Below are 17462 nucleotides of genomic sequence, written 5' to 3'. Positions count from 1 at the left end.
TTGAAATATATGCTTAATTACCATAGTATAAATTGTCAACAGGCATATATACGCAAGAAATAAAAGTAAACAGTGTACGTTACCAATGGGTAAGAACAAACCTTTTAAATTGAAAATTATCGAATCACCGAACTGTGAATGTCTAAGCAATTATAATTTTGTGACAAATTTTAATTTTTTCCGAAATTCGTTAGCAAGCCACTGGCCCCCGTCTGGAAATAATATAATAAGCTATAATGTCTTTAAATCAATATTTAAATGACATGTAACACAAAGTTTATATTATAAAAACATTTTTGACGACAAGCTTGAAATGTTATATATATTGAAATTGGGAGCTTTTCTTGCAAATGATGTAAACACGACAAACCAAAAATTTAGTTCAGTTTATGAAATCAGCTTTCAAAGCTCAGTTTGGGTGCAGGTGCATTGCAGTCCCAACTATAGGTGTTTGTATTAAATATGATTGGAACTAATTTGGGATAATTGGATTTTCATATTTTTTAAATTTCTCAAAAGTGTTAGATGCCAGATAGTTGAATGTTGCAATAATACAAATTACTCATAAAAACAAGTGTGGAATGTAAAATAAAGCAGATGAGATTACAATTGTAGATTAAATCGGCATTACTTCACCATCAAATTATCCGAAATTCCAATCGTGTTATTATAGAATGACCTTTGATTGCGCCTTGCTTAATGGTTACCAAGTGTATCTAAACAAATGTAGCAGTAACAAGAGAGTGTCTAGGTAAACTTTCCTTATAATCCAAGATCTAATATAGTCAGTAAAATCCATTAATAGTGGTATTAAAGTTGTCCGAAATCTGTCTATCTCCGTTGCAGGCGATGTTGACATTCAAATGAACAGTAACCGTTAATTCGCGTTTGTATCACAAGTTTTGCAATAATTCGCAAAACAGACTTTAAAATAGGTGAAAATTATACGAAACGTTCAAAAAATTCCCATGATTCTTTTCAGGTAAGTTCATATGTTATTTCATCTTCAAAACGTCGCCCTGATTATTGTTCGCTATCGAGGAATAACCTAATTCATCTGCCTTGCAGATCTTTGGGTCGTCAGAGTTTGCATGTATTTGAGATTCTTTTCCGATTGCTGTCCTTTTGCCCAGTTGTGGTGTACTGGGAAGAATGTATCATCTCTGTACTCGTTGATGTCGTCAGTCACATATCTCTCTACATCAAGGGAACTGTCCGGTAAATTACCCCAGCCCTATTCAGGACTCTCTTTGCGGAAGACTCTTCTCTGGCACTTTATTTCGCCGGATTCCACATGTTGGCTCTGTAACAGTGAATACTCCGTTAATTCAGGCTTCACATCTGTGAACACTAACTCCATGTAGTTACTACCCGTGGTCTGCTTGGCGTTTTTCCCTCCAGTTGTTTCCTCGGTACGCGTTTGGTTTACTCCCAGTGTCTCGTCATTGTTATCATCAATGTTTGAGTACAAGAAGTCTGATTTAGTGGTGTGATCGTCAGCATCGGCTTTCATCACGCCTTCATTGGAATACTCGGAAGACCTTCCGTCCCTTCTGCTCAGATAGTCATTGTCATTTACAAGATCAGTCTCATTCCTGTTAACCTTTTTCTGGTCTCTTTTTGCATCGGGCAGACAAACAGACTTCGATGACCTTGAGTAAATGTGTAAAAAGTGACAGTCAGATAATTACGTAGTGACAGTGAGCGAGACCTTTGGTGTGCAAATATCACGAAAGATTTCTAATCAACTTGAAGTTCACTAGTTATGTCCTTAGAGAGGAAGCTTAACGGCAAAAAACGCATTGAATTTTGTAAGACTTACAAAAACTGTATGTACGTGCAGTATGCTTCTGTAAATCTGATATGCATACATCCAGACATAAAGATATTTGACTTTCCAAATCCATGATGATAATGGTAGATGCTGTAATATTTGCAACAACGCTGATATCATTTAATTTTTTTTTCAGTGGCGACAGCGGTATCAATATGGCTTTATGACGATTGAAATAATGGACAGGTGATGATAACAATGATGACAAGGAGGATAGTGATGGTGACGACAAAGATCAAGTTATTAAGCAAGGGGTATGGCTAATAATTACCTGGAATACATCAAGCAGAGGATGATCAGGGCAGTAATCACCAATATCGACACAGTAATGACAACGATAGCTGTATGGAAAACAAAATACAGCAAGTTATATAGAAATAATGCATCTTGTGTTTTGTTCGTAGAATTTGTTTCCTCTTTTCTTTTAGTTTTTCAAGGCTTGTGTTGTTGTTTTCTTTTCCTTTCGAATATAAGAAGCAAAGCTACGAGAAAGTATACAGCCCGCTGCTTGAAAACCAGAACATGTGGTCATCACTTATTTATTTATTTATTTATTTATTTATTTATTTATTCTTTATATATTTATTTATCTAGAATAGCGGACGTTCTGTAATTTAGTGACGAAATTTAATTTTTTACGATATTATTTAAATTTACCTTAACATACTAGTATTTGGTTCCGGATTGGAAATACGACGAAAGTGGCAGTATCTTTATGTACCATGCATCAGTGTCAAATTATAGCATACGCTGACCACTAAATGTCGTCTGACCATGACATACGAATCACAATTTACACGCAGCAAATTACTGACAGCATTTGTAAAAAGTGGAGGCTATACGGTGGTTTCTTAATTATCATGATTATGTTGGTAGTATCTTCCACAGTATAAATTTTCCAAATTTGAGACCTCTGAAGTTACGTTATCTGGATGATTTGAAGATATGTTCCAATTTACATGGTTTTTTTTCTTCGTTAGTCTCTGACTTACCTATAATATTGCTGCCATTACTCACTTCTGCAAAAAATATTAAACAAGCGTCAACAACTTACACAACGTCACGATTGCCATGGCATTAATAACTTGTGATATTATAATTTTCGGTCAAACCTGATGTGAACACCTGTCAGCGAAAGGAATAGCGGTAATGTATCTTCAATGATTTTTATCAAATTGTTTTTTTTCTTGACCATCTGAAGAGATTCTGAAAAAGGGAAGTGAAGCACCTTAAACTATTTGCACATCGATATCTCGGTCACAAAAGCATAGGGCGCTAGCACATGTGAATGCTCAGTTCGAATATTGATCAGACAAATTTAGTTCCATATATATTTACGATATGACAGTTAATAGTATCATCACACTAGACCACTGTATATATTCACTAATTAGTTGCCGGAAAGTTAGTTTTTAGTTTCTGAATTTGTAATATTTAGTGTTTGACAGAATTAATTGATGGAGCTTTTGGATTTTAAGGACATAAGGGGTTTATGTGCCTTTGTTTTTAGAAGGTCAATTTATTCCATGCAAGGGTGGATTATATATTATTGCCTGAATACATGGGTTTATGTGCCCGAGAGCAGGTGACAATTTGCCCGACGCCAGGAGGGCAAATTGTCTCCTGCTGCGAGGGCACATAAACCCATGTATTCAGGCAATAATATTTTTATTACATGCCTCTTCACAGTTAATGCTATATGACATTTAGTTACATGCAGGGCATTTTCAAACAATTTTACCATTATCAACCAGCATCAAACAGATTTTAACGAAAATCAAAATAGAAGTTCGCGCATGGATATTTTACATCTAGCGTTAAGCGTCTACTTTGACGTCGAAAACGTCGAAGGGCTTCACTGGACCGGTAACCATGGAAACCGGTCAGTACATCGTTCACCGGCCCGCTAACTCCCCGGATGTTCCTATTCAAATCAATGCACTGATTTGCACTCACATCGAGGCATGTAATGGTGGAAAGATCGTATTCGTATGTGCAAAACATTTAAGGTGTATCTAACGTATGAAAACACTTAGCCTAAAGTTGCCTGTTGACAATATCCTTCTGATGATAATAAACTCGTCGCGTATACAGTGTGAAACACTTGATATCGATAAAAGTACAGCCCTTTACATCGGTATATAAGAGATTATAAAAGTAGAGCCCTTTTGTCGGAGACAAAATACTTTGTGCCTTTGATCTTAGTCTTCGCCTCAGATTCTACGAAATACTGCGAGTTGTGACAATTCATGATCAAAGGTTTCATTGTAATGAAACTTGAAGTTTGACACCATGTCCAAAACATGAAGGCGCTAAGGGACACCACTTGATGGACAGTCAAAGGGAGCACCGCAGGCGATTTTAAAACCTTCGGCAATGGATTAACATATAATTCGACTGTAATCGACCCATTGATATAATGATCTTCGTAACGCCTATATAGGAAATATTGCTACCGTGGGTGTAGTCATCGCCAATGATGTCACCATAGTCCGGCTTACCCGGATACGATCATACGACAGTGTAGATACAATGGTAGCAACCATGTATTTTTACGGCATGAGGAACACATCAGCAATAACTGTAAACTTTCAGATATTAGATACATGTATATTGATTTAGTCATCAACATATCTTCAACTCTTCTACAGAGCCAGAAATACATGCAAATGAGCTGATTACTGCAAAGAAGTGAAAAACATGACGCATAGTGCAGAAACTTGCAGCATGCTCAAAAGAAACATAATGTTCTCAATTAAAGCCGTGAAATAATTTCTAACACCGACTAAGTCTAGAAATGTATTGGGAAGCAAAAAGATGCCTAGCAACTACAAATAGTACTCAGTGTGCGGTATATGGGGATTTCATTTGACACGCATCGTGCCGCCCAGAAACTTAGCACCAAAAACCACTTCGCACCATACCATCTCGTCCCATACCATTTCGCATATACTTCTCGCCAAAACAACCTCGTACCAAAACCTCTTCGCCCAAGGAGTCATGTCGCCGCAAAACCATTTCGCCCCTAAAACAATGCTACTTCGCCCAAAACTATCGAAAACCGGTAAGCTGAAAACATATACCAACCACTGTCATCAAAATCTTTATCGTCTATCTATCGTCCCGTGACTAAAGTCTTGAAAGTGTACACATTTCGAGGAAATGACATCCCGCAATTCCGCGCAATGCACCTGAGTTTAGCGTTCAGTAGTTTGCGTTTTTCTTTTTTCTGATTCTACCCCTTATGGTTTTGTGCAAGAATAAATGGTTCATGGTTGCCAAAATCTCCTGGCACAGTAATGCTTCCAAGTTGCACGTAAAAACAACGCTGTGATGCATCGTTTTTTTTAGGACGAGTTGGTAGTATTATGATGGTACTATACTTGGGACGAGGTGGTTTTGGGACGAAGTGGATTTGGGACGAAGTTGTGTGCGGCGAACTGTTTTCATGCAAAGTGTCTGGACCCCATGCATATGCGTAGTTGACATCTATTTTAGTACATGATTAAGTTGGTTAAGATAATCCATGACTTAGAAAACTATACCTAAACATTGACATCGTCCGTTTGAATGGATTACGCAATATTATTAAATGAAGGTCCCACAGTGACTTTTCCTATAAGCATTACGTATTTATTCCTGCAAACTGGAGAACGGTGTCAAAGCGACCACCTTCATTTGCTTTGCTACAAAAGAAACCTTATCTTTCTGTGAAACAACTCCAATTTGTGAAAGAAGAAAGGACTTTGAAAGTTCATAACAAACTTATACAACAGGCTTATTCTTACTTATACATGCCGGCACTTCTGCATCCCAGCTTCCACCTTCCTCACATGTTACATTGTAACTTGTTGACGGTTCGAATCCAGTATGGCAGACAACAGTCACCACTTCACCGGGTAGATAGTAGTCTTCTTCCGGATAAATTTCACCATTCTCGTCATCAGTTGCAACACATGCACGCAATGCTATGTATGAGAATGTGAAAAGTGCATACTACGGAAATTCTTACACTTTTGTATTCTTACATGCAGGATGCATAGTTGTATTGTATTATTTTCCTAAACCCAAGTACATTTAGTTTAATTTTGTGCCCAATATGTTACTGTTACGTGATATACAACACAATAGTAACAGTCTAGAATTTATCTTGAATATCCAGATTTTAGAAACAGTTTTTGTAAGAGATGGATAGAGATTGTCTTACGTAGAGATCTAAACAGCAATTTTCACAATATGTACGTTGGTTGGGAGAAACAGACACTTCTGTTACTTGATGGAGACATTGCTCGTAACTCCCTTCACCAAACAGCTCAACAAAAACCTACTTCAAACACAGGTAGGAAAAGTGTATCTAATGTATGCTTTCACCTTCAAATCGCAGACTGTATGTGCCATAGGTAGTATTATTTTCACACCCAGCGTACAGAATGACATAGGATGTATTCGAACGAACTATAACCGTTTCTATTCCTGGGTCGTCTCCATGGACGAATGCTAGAATCAGCTTTGCTCCGTCGTCGTACACTGACACGTTGTCTCCTCTTCGTAAATGCAGCTCCGTAAATCCCAGAGTGACGACGGTGCCCTCTGGCGTCGATATCTTTGTCGTGTATGTGATGTTCGTCGGGTAGGGAAACGGATGCAGTGGCGAGAAGACTGAACCGTTGTAACTCGTGACGTACTCCTCGGTTGCTACAAATTTGGCTGAAAACACAGACGGTGTGAAAAATGAAACGTGAGAAAAGTATTGGGTATCTCCTTTGTGCATTACAAGGACGAACATTTTCCCGCTCCGCTATGACGGATGCCGATAAACGGTTTGCAACGATTTGGAAAAGTCATACATCCATTGACGTACATTCACGTGAAATAGTTCAATGAGTGCTGATCTTACAAAAGAAGTAAAAATCTCTTTAAAAACAAAAACAATATGAAAATCATTAAAAAACACTACACCACAAAGAAAAATTATGACAAAAAATTAAAACAGTGAACCATAATTTTTGTAAAATCACTCATTGTATTGTTGAACGAATTATTCAGTACGTACATAAAAATAATTATGTGTGTATGATTTTTTCCAAGTAGTAGCAAACTTAATTCTGTTATGTCTTTCTATTTATTTCCTAAGATGCGTCAAAGAACTATTTTATACCACTTTCTGTCAGTGGAGTTTTAACAGGATATTCATTTATTTCCTTAAATTTTCCTTCGATTCTTTAATTCCACTAAGCTTTCTTTCAATCGAGCATTAGAGACAGACAGTTCTATAGCAAGCAATCTTTATCTGTGCCAATATTTAATAATTCTTCCCATTTATTTTAAGATTTGTATGAAAAAATTACATAAAGTACGACCACATGAACAAAGTAGCTTTCTCTGTATTATTCATACGCGTTCAAGAATATATTTAGCGAGGGAAAATGACATTTTATATTTATACTTCAACGAACACTACGAAGTTTAGTCTTCAGTTCATAATTACGAATATAAAATTGGAGGTAAATATCTGAAGTTTTGGACAAAATAAGAAAACTACAGTAACTTTACCAATGTCGGAAATTCAAAATAGTTTCCATTCTATGCTATATAGGGGAATATCACTATGCAAACCTAATTCTGTACACGGGTTTCATAATACACAGCCATGAAGCTGAATTGTGACATTCAGAGTTTCCGAAACTCTTTCCCTGGGGTTGGATCATCCGATGTGGAAAGACATTATATGCTATAACGAACACAGCTTTCACAGACTCATATCGATGGGACGAAAAGATGTTTACCGAACGAGTGAAAACAGAAAAACCATGATAAGTAACATGCGCTGTTGTAAAAGCTATGCAGCGTCGACTCTTGAAAGATGGCTATTGCCTTTCAAGCTTATGGCTTATCAATATTTATTTTGCATCTCTTGTATTTGCCCCAAGTTGATGTTCATGCAATGTATGTGCCACCACGTGGAGCAACCAATGCTTTAAAATGCTTTGCTCGATAGATTACATAGAAATAAATCGAAATTCAGTGAAAAACAAAGTGAACAAGGTTATTCCAAATAACAGAGAATTTTTTATCTTTAACACTAATTGTAACAGGTGTACCAGTTAAGCAATATTCACAAGACATTTAGAATCAAAATCAATCAACTTACATTGAAATTCTATTTCAAACCCGCATGGCTCTAAACCGTCCTTGTCAATTAATTCATAAGCTTTCAATGAAACCCATAGTTTATTTCCTTTGGTGTCGGCGACATTTTCAGTGGGTGTGGCATCGTTGTCATAGAGACCGACATCCGACAATCCTTGTTTATTCCCCATCTGTACAAAATCCTTGGAATATCTCATCTTAAAATTGTGGAATGTTGATGAGATGACCGTCCCATAGGGTGACTGTATCTTCCAACTGCACATGCCATCTTTCACGTAGCACTCAGGGTAGAAAGGAGACTGGATTATACCCGATGTTCCCTCGATAGCGCCACCACATTCTGAAAAAGAAGGCCGTCATTTCAGAATGTATATCGCCTTTTACATTCAAGGTATGCGTCACACAGGCGCATTCTTAAATCTCACATGTAATAATCTTACAATTATAACATTAATGATAAAATAAATGCTTTTAACGTACCGTAAAAGCTCAAGTCAAAGTAGATATTTTGTTCCAGTTGTGCGGATGAAATCAAGCGTACCCACATATTATTGGATGATGCGTACCCGACATGTATTAGCCCTGCATTGCAGTCCGATTGAGTGATATTTTTCAAAAGAGGAGCATGGTTGTCTTCACCATCTCGGATCTCTATATAACTTGAGACTTGTAAAGAACATCTGTTCATTTTAGCCGACACTGTAGAATATTCGCCGGTGTGTGCTTGCCATATACATTTTCCAACTACCGATCCTGGCAACCCTTCGTAGTGTATTCTTCCACTTTTGCCCCGAACATCACCCCCACATTCCATTTCTTGTTGGAAATAAACAATATAATACAAATGGAATGAAGAGAGATCGAACGAGAGAATAAGGAATAGAAGAAGAACGAGGAGGAGGAGGAGGAGGAGGAGGGGAGGAGGAGGGGGGGGGGAGAGAGAGAGAGAGAGAGAGAGAGAGAGAGAGAGAGAGAGAAAGAGAGAGAGAGAGAGAGTCTCTCTCCTATGTGAAGGTTTAATCGATGATTTTTGTCCGACAGAATCGCCTCAAATTGATTTTGTTTGCTGCAAGGAATGAATAAACAAATGATAAATACTGAGTGATCTTATTACGCTTTGGGTATGGTAAGATTAATGTTTACTTTCAGAATTTACAGTAGCCCTCAGGCCAGTGAAGCACGATCAAATACCAAATTGTCTTCTTATCAACACAATCATTTGTATAATATTACGATTGAATAACAAAATGCTCGACTTCTTTTACGATTACACGTCATGTACACTTCATCTTTCCTTATTTTTTAAATTTCAAGACCCGTTTTATTGAGCCATTATGTGAATATGGTTTTTCGAAGAACAAAGTGGTTGTGAAATTGCTTTGGCAATTTTGAAAACCCTTTCTCGAAAACTAAATGTCGATCCCTGCAGTATTGCTTTGTGTTTGCAAAAGTTGCTATAATTGCCGTATTTATATTTTTGACTGTTGTGACCTAATCCTGAAGTCAAGCGTCGGACTCACTTGTTTAGTTTGCGAACTGCAGAGAACTACGAAATGCAGAGACATCCAAGAACCACAAAGTCAAAAATAGTGTCAATGACACTTTGCCACATTTGGTTACTTGACGCAAGCCATAATGAGTGTATGCGCGATACTTAAGAGCTTCTAGGGGCCTTGTCTTTCACAGACAAACAAAATCCACAAATATACAATATGACAATGGAAAGAAACAAAAACCTTGCAAACCAAATTTCCAAGCAATTTAAAAATGATTATTGGACCAGTTTAATGTCATATTCCCAGCAATTTCAGCATTTGTTAATACAAAATTGCCATATTTAAGATTTGGTAATTAATAACCTGACCTTGCTGGATTAAGCAGCAAAGTTTGCTGTCTATAGCTATACAGATGACACTTTTATGAATATACTAGACAATTATAATATGTAATCCTGCATCTTGAAAATGAAAAAGATGATTGTTTACAAGATCTGTGCGACACAGCTACCTGTAGACTCACAATGGCGACTTCAATGCAACACTTTTTGCACAATATGGTATGTTAGCTGCCTTGCTAAGACAATCTGACCTATATATATAGTTACTATATATATATATATATATATTATATATATATATATATATATATATATATATATATATCACATTTGGTGAATGTATATATACCAAGAGAGCTTATCTTATACGATGAAATAGTCTCATTTATGTATGTACGTATGTACGTGCGTACGTACGTATATATATACGTATATACGTATATATACGTACGTACGTACGTACGTACGTATGTATGTATGTATGTATGTATGTATGTATGTATGTATATATGTATGTATGTTCGTCCACATCAAAAGCTCAAAAACCGTAGCACCTACTATCTACTATCTTAGTATTTGGTGTATCTTAGTATTTGGTGCACCCAGGGGTGGAAATGTGAATTTGTTCAAATGAACCTGTCAGTGTCAAAAAATATGCAAACGGTGTAAAGAAGAAAAAAATCCTGCAAACTACTAAAACTCTGTAACCATAAGTTGATTTGGTAAGTCGAGACTTGGTGTGCAGGTTCTTTTATGTATTCTTAATCATGAGTTTTCAGTTTTCCAGTTTTCAGTAAAAAAATCCTCTTCTTTGAAACGGATTGTCTGATTTCTTTGAAAGCCGGTATCCATGTTCGTCGGGATGAGCTCAGTTAGGTATATTCAAATTGTGGTGAAATTTTCATTTTTGTAATTTTAGGGCAATTTTCCCCGTTTTTGGTCAATTTTTTCCTTTTCCTGATAGATTTGATATTTGCTGTACAGGTCTACAGGGATGATCAAAATGTAATCTTTTTAATTCTGATGAAATCTGCAATTTTGTATTTTGTATGTTTGGGGTAATTTTTGCCTTTTTTGGTAAAAAACTACTTGTCTGATAGCTTCCATATTTAATAGGCGAGTTCCTTCAGATGATCTTAATTAAATATATTCAAATTATGATGAAATTTTCAATTATGTATTTTTGCAGCAACTTTTGCCATTTTGGTCAGGCCCTCCTGAAGTGGGCTATCAAAGATTTCCTCCTCCATCAACACATTTGTCACACAAATTTATTCACTACAGAACACAAAGGAGCTCTTTCGGATGCTAGGTCATTTGTTTTAAATTTTCATAGAAATATCTTCAAGGTTGTATTTTTTGTGAAGTTCTCTTTTTCTCAATTCTTGACAACAAAATCAGAAACAGTCCGGATTAATTTGAAATCTGGTTTGTAAATCTACACGAATGTTCGTATACATATATTGCTATGTAAGAACGAAATGAACAATCGTAATGGTTTTTTAGAGATTTTTTTTGTTTTGTAAAAAATACCTTTACAAGAATCACTTCTATTTGGCATGAAGTTTCCATTGATTGGTAGTAACATAAATTATTTAGATTATGTTGATATGAACACAGTATATGTTGTGATAAGATTCTCTTATTTTTTCAGATTTTATACCTACATGAATTTAGCGTACGCGATGTTGTGCAAGCATTTGATATGGCAAACTGTATTTGGTGTCAAACTGCAGTAAAAATGTCATTAGAAAGCAAAACATAAGGCTGATTTACCAGGGTTGGTCTCCAACAAATACATTACATAATTTTTTTTCAATTTTTTACACTTCCTGCCATCTGGCCTTTGTATCTCTTTATGTAAACATGGCCAATACAATGGCCAAAATGTCTTTGTGTGCTTACAATTAACAGTGAATCTCATTTGAAGATGTCACCAAGTTAGGTCAGGATTTGAAAGGAATAGTCAAGTTCACGTAGTCAAGTTCAAGTAGAAACCAATCAATTGATATAACATATTCATCCTGAGTGCCTGTATTTATCATCACATCAATCGGTTTGTTACATCTTTGTCACTCTCCACGGGCCGAGGCACAGTAGGGGGCCAATATCATCACTCTGTCAGTCTGTATATGTCAGTCTGTCTATATGTCTATCCATTCGTCAGTCTGTGTGTAGACCAAGTTTGTGGAACTCATAACTGAAAAATTTCCATATTAAAAGTGACCAGCTTCGAAATGTGGATTGCTTAGATCGTTATCCATAACAGAATGGAATCTTGTAGATGTTGATAGCAGAATTGGATCAAACAATATGATTTTCAATAAACTGCAATAGCTATATTGATTAGAGAGTTATTACTTTGATATTTGGTACATATGTTGGCAGAATTGGATCCGATATTTTGGTCGAATAGCATAAAATTAGAGTATATGAAATGTAAACCCCGCAATTTTTAGTCAAAAGTCATGTGTTCGGGAGTCACATGTCAGATACCAGGTATCAAATTTAGATTTTAAATTCTTATGGATCATCTGATTACCATATATCAAAATATTGATGAAACTTGGATAAGTAAATATGAGCGAATAGGAAGATAGAAGTTTGTTTTTGTTTATATTTATCATTCAGGCTGACACACTGTTTTACAAAAATGATTAGCATGGAAATGGCTATATGTTGTGTTGAAAATAAGTTTTGGGGTGCAGATCTATTAATTAGGGCCAATTTTGCCTGTTTTAGTATATAAAAAGCCAAATACGATATTCTTGAAGTCTCTTGTCCAATTGTAAAAACTTAAGAACTGCACTCATTTTAGCTGTGTATTAATGTGTATTAATTAGTGGTATGGGCGTCAGATTGTCTTAGCAAGGCAGCTAACATACCATATTGTGCAAAAGTGTTGCATTGAAGTCGCCATTGGTGAGTCTACAGGTAGCTGTGTCGCACAGATCTTGTAAACAATCATCTTTTTCATTTTCAAGATGCAGGATTACATATTATAATTGTCTAGTATATTCATAAAAGTGTCATCTGTATAGCTATAGACAGCAAACTTTGCTGCTTAATCCAGCAAGGTCAGGTTATTAATTACCAAATCTTAAATATGGCAATTTTGTATTAACAAATGCTGAAGTTGCTGGGAATATGACATTAAACTGGTCCAATAATCATTTTTAAATTGCTTGGAAATTTGGTTTGCAAGGTTTTTGTTTCTTTCCATTGTCATATTGTATATTTCTGGATTTTGTTTGTCTGTGTAAGTCAAGGTCCATAGAAGCTCTTAAATATCGCCTATACACTCATTCTGGCTTGCGACAAGTAACCAAATGTGGTAAAGTGTCATTGACACTATTTTGGACTTTGTGGTTCTCGGGTGTCACTGTGTTTTATGGTTCTCTGCAGTTCGCAAACTAAACAGGTGAGTCAGGATTAGGTAACAACAGCCAAAAAATATAAATACAGCAATTAGAGCACCTTTTCCAAACACAATGACAATACTGCAGGGATCGACATTTAGTTTTCGAGAAAGGGTTTTCAAAAATTGCCAAACCATTGCACGACCACTTTTTCTTTGAAAAACCATATTCACATGAAGGTTCAATAAAAACGAACATGAAAATTACAATGGTTGAATTGTGTAGGAAAACGAGCAATGTGGAGTTACTAGTATCTGAAAATCTGTAAATGTACATAAATGACAGGAGAGAGACTACCTCGAGGTTGTGAGTACGGTCAAAACTGACCTTAGGGACCGTCTCAGATTGTCGCAGAAGTTCAAAAGCGAAATTCATTCGTTAAGGGGGGAGGGGTTTGACCTCCATTCAATTAGTGAACTTCACTTTCGCACTTTTATTTTGTGATCACAAGTTTTCGTGTTTTATTTTAAATTGTAGAAAAACTGCACACTTGTGCCAACAAATTTGTAACCGTTTCTATCTCGTGTGTGCCCCAAACACAATTTACCAATACTAACATTGTATCCTAAACCTTTCACTCATCAAATTAAACAAAGACAAAAGTATCATTTTTTTTAAATGTGCTATTTATAAGCGTCTGCTCTAACCACTAGATGTCATTATTCTCACTTGTTATACATGACTGAACATGCCTGGTCCCACTTGTCAAAGTTTCTCGCTTATTTACCGCCCCTACCAAGTACAAATTACGTGTTCGCAGAGACAAAGAACAGATGCAAAAAGGGAAAGTAAAATAAAATGAAACTTTTATGCGGTAAAATGCCCTGTTAGTAGTCAAATCTGATCGATTACTTTAATTGTAATGTGGCATGGGGAATACGTCTTTAGTAGCTATAGCAAAATGCAACACTGTACCCTCAGGCAGACATAAACATTTCGCACTTTTGAAGTTTCGTTTAGGGGGAGGGGGTTTTGATCAAAACGAATTAATTTCGTTTCTTGAACTTCTGCGACAATCTGAGACAGTCCCTTAGTAGGTCCAGACAGTTTTGACCATACTCACAACCTCGAGGTTAGTCTCTCTCCTGTCATTTATGTACATTTACAGATTTTCAGATACTAGTAACTCCACATTGCTCGTTTTCCTATACAATTCAACCATTGTAATTTTTTAGTCTCTCTCCTGTCATTCATGTACATTTCCAGATTTTCACAGACTTATAACTCTACATTGCTCATTTTCTTACACAATTCAAGTTCAACCATTGTAATTTCATGTTCGTACTTTTTATTGTAGAAAACACCTGAAGAAGCTCTAAATTTAGAGCGAAACGTTGTGTTTGAGGTATAATAAATACGTTTGGAACCTAACAACCAGGTGTGGTAGTGTGTGTCAACCCAAGTTTCTTATTTATATATATATATATATATATATATATATATATATATATATATATATATATATATATTATATATATATATATATATATATATATAATACAAATTAGTAAGTAATACAAATATATATATATATATATATATATATATATATATATATATATATATAAAATACAAATTAGTAAGTAATAAATTACTTCAAGAAGAAAGTAATAATATCTGTTACTTAAGTTCCATGCATCCTGCAATCATCAGACAGATGAAGTGAAAGGATCCTTAGTCCCACACTCTCTTTTACATCTTTGGGACGTACCACTCTATTTGTAGGGGGTGTTAAAATTTGATCAATGATATTTGTTTTGGTGGCGACATTTTGAAACCAGCGCAGATTTCTCACCATCGATAATGTGCAACTTTTCTGATATACAGAGATTGCATCGCTTGCTTATGTTAGAGTAGCTCGATACTTTGTCAATAACTGACCATGAAATGTCTAAGACTTGTTCTTACTTTTTAAGTTACGCACAAATTTTGAGTTCTCTACTATTTTTACATTTCTCCTCGCGGAACGATTGAATATGCTTAGTAAAGCGCGTCTTGAAGGTGTTATCAGTGAGGCTGATGTAAACTTTGCCTGTGTTGTCCTCCGTTGATACTCTGGCCTTGTAAACAACGCCTTTGACTTTAAATCCGGATATCATCGGCTCACTGTCGATCGTGGAAAATATTCATGTACCCCGGGTCTTCCATCATATGCAGTAAAACGAAGTTGTGTGTTCTCAGTAATCACATCATTTTAAATCATGGGAGATTAACTAGTTGTGCCATATTTGCCATTATTGTGCCATAAGAGAGCGAAAACCAATTTTAAAAAATATCAACTTTAAGTTTTGTTTGTCAATTATATTGTAGTTGTTACTACTTCAGTTCAAGTGAATGATGTATGGGTATATCGAAATTAAACTTTTCTGTACATGTCAGTCGATGCGTGCATCGGTCGTCATTTTTCTGTGATTACGACCAGATGATTTGAAAAGTAATATCATTTGATGTCATCGATAAACGAAGACTATGATTGATATTGAAAATACTGGCCTTGGTTATTAACATAAAAACGAGTACGTACGACAGCAGTTCCCGGTGTATCCAGCATCACAAGCACAGTAGTCATAGCCTTGAGGCCTGCCTTGAAGGTGGCAATCAGTTTCATTGCTATTGCAGCTTCTGGTTTCTGACAGCTCGTAGTTACAAAACCCTCCACAAGATGCTTCTCTAGTTACTGTGCGTGTACGATTCTGTGTGCCGCCGGTACCACATGGCAGTGAGCAGTTACTCCAAGAACTCCATCCGCTAACGATACAATCAGACGGACTGCACCTACGCCGACGCCGGCGCCGCCATCCGTCGACGATATTATGCAGTTCTATGGTAATTAGCAGCAGTGCTAGGCAGCTTAAAAACAAGAACATCAGATTCTTCATCTTGACAATGACGCAGTGACCTAATGGAGTTAAATAATTTAAAGAAGTAGATAACGTCATTTTAATATGAAGAAGAGGCGAATTATGTAAATTCTTCGTTAGCAGGGAAGACGCCTCACGTGATCACTAAAAAATCAAGGGCAATAATTGGTTGACAACAAATAGAATGATGCTACTACATTGACTGTGTATGCTCCAATTATTTGTCCAAGTTGTTTGTTCCATAGGCCAAATAAAACAAATATATATGTTGCCAGTCACCAGGCCTCGTCCGGAAAAGCATCCGACTCTAGACATTTTTTGCATTATCAAAAAATCGAGTAAGGTCTTTGAAGTTCACAGTATTTTATGTTTCTTTATCATTTGTTAGAAAAAGACGCTTCTGTAATATATACGCTCTCTGACAAAACACAGAACATTTCTTTATTTTATTTTCCACTCAAGCTTAGTCGCTATATATTGATAAACATCATATGCAAGATTCAGTGATAATGAACTCCTGAAACATGACAAAACTATAGGATTCTGAGACCGACACATGCGACCAATAGTTTGACTTTTTACATTTGCATAGACTTACGATAATCCGGCTTTTATAAGGGAGGTTCCTCCTTAACGTTATGTTTGTTGCTATCAAATGAGTTATGTTTCCTTGCATGATTACACGCTTGAGAAAGCAACTACACTTTGTGTATCATTGTACCTACCATATTATGAGCAATACTGATACATCACCACATTTATACAAAAACCAGATATTTTTTAGATTCTTGTTATTTTTTATCAATACATTCTCATACAACTCTAGGTCTATGTGGAAGGTCGGAATTAGATATATGCATAATTAATAAGGTGCAGGAATAGCCAGGGTCAAAGGTCAAGTTCATCCTCAAATTTTTGGTGTGCATTTTGGTCCCATTGTTCACCAGAAAGTTACCCTCTCGTACTCTTAAGTAGGCGTGAATAAGACATCGCCTTATTCTGGCTGCATAGGTATTGGGAAGGTCAAAGGTCATTTAAAATCAGTAAAATAATACTTTAAAAATCTTCTTCTCAAAAACGGCATGGTCAATAACCTTGAAATTTGGTATGTAGCATCTAGGTAGTATGGTCTAAAAAGTTTCTTAACAGATTTTCGATTTTTCAATTTTTATGCAAATTAGGTGTAATTAAAAAATTTAATAAATAATAACAGCCAGGTCATGTGTCCAATCAAAATATGAAGGGTCAGGTGCACCAGTACGCAGTATGACTACTAATAAGCCCTGCGAGTTTTGGAGATCTACCTTTGCAAAGAATTTGCGGAAGAAGAAGAGGAAGTTGAAGAAGTGATCAAGTAATTA

At 36.0% G+C, this 17462-nt stretch overlaps 1 protein-coding gene across 1 annotated transcript; it reads right to left on the bottom strand.

The window, feature by feature from the left end:
* Window positions 1–1234: 1234 nt before the first annotated feature.
* On the bottom strand, window positions 1235–6620 carry LOC139150633 (uncharacterized). The gene is made up of 5 exons (XM_070723069.1): window positions 6291–6620; window positions 5623–5830; window positions 2827–2853; window positions 2106–2175; window positions 1235–1652 (listed from the first exon to the last, which is right to left on the bottom strand). Exons 1-5 carry the CDS (start codon window positions 6618–6620, stop codon window positions 1235–1237), a joined length of 1053 nt encoding a protein of 350 aa, XP_070579170.1.
* Window positions 6621–17462: the final 10842 nt, after the last annotated feature.

This window comes from Ptychodera flava, chromosome 14, assembly GCF_041260155.1.
Source record: "Ptychodera flava strain L36383 chromosome 14, AS_Pfla_20210202, whole genome shotgun sequence".
NCBI lineage: Eukaryota > Metazoa > Hemichordata > Enteropneusta > Ptychoderidae > Ptychodera > Ptychodera flava.
This window is presented reverse-complemented; position numbering and strand designations above follow the sequence as displayed.

Coding starts and splice junctions, on each gene's coding strand:
- LOC139150633 (XM_070723069.1), bottom strand. CDS start 6,620: ATGTTCGTCCTTGTAATGCACAAAGGAGATACCCAATACTTTTCTCAC. Junction 5,831..6,290: donor CAGGAATAGAAACGGTTATA/GTTCGTTCGAAT, acceptor GAATTTCCGTAG/TATGCACTTTTCACATTCTC. Junction 2,176..2,826: donor TAATGGCAGCAATATTATAG/GTAAGTCAGAGA, acceptor TTTTCCATACAG/CTATCGTTGTCATTACTGTG.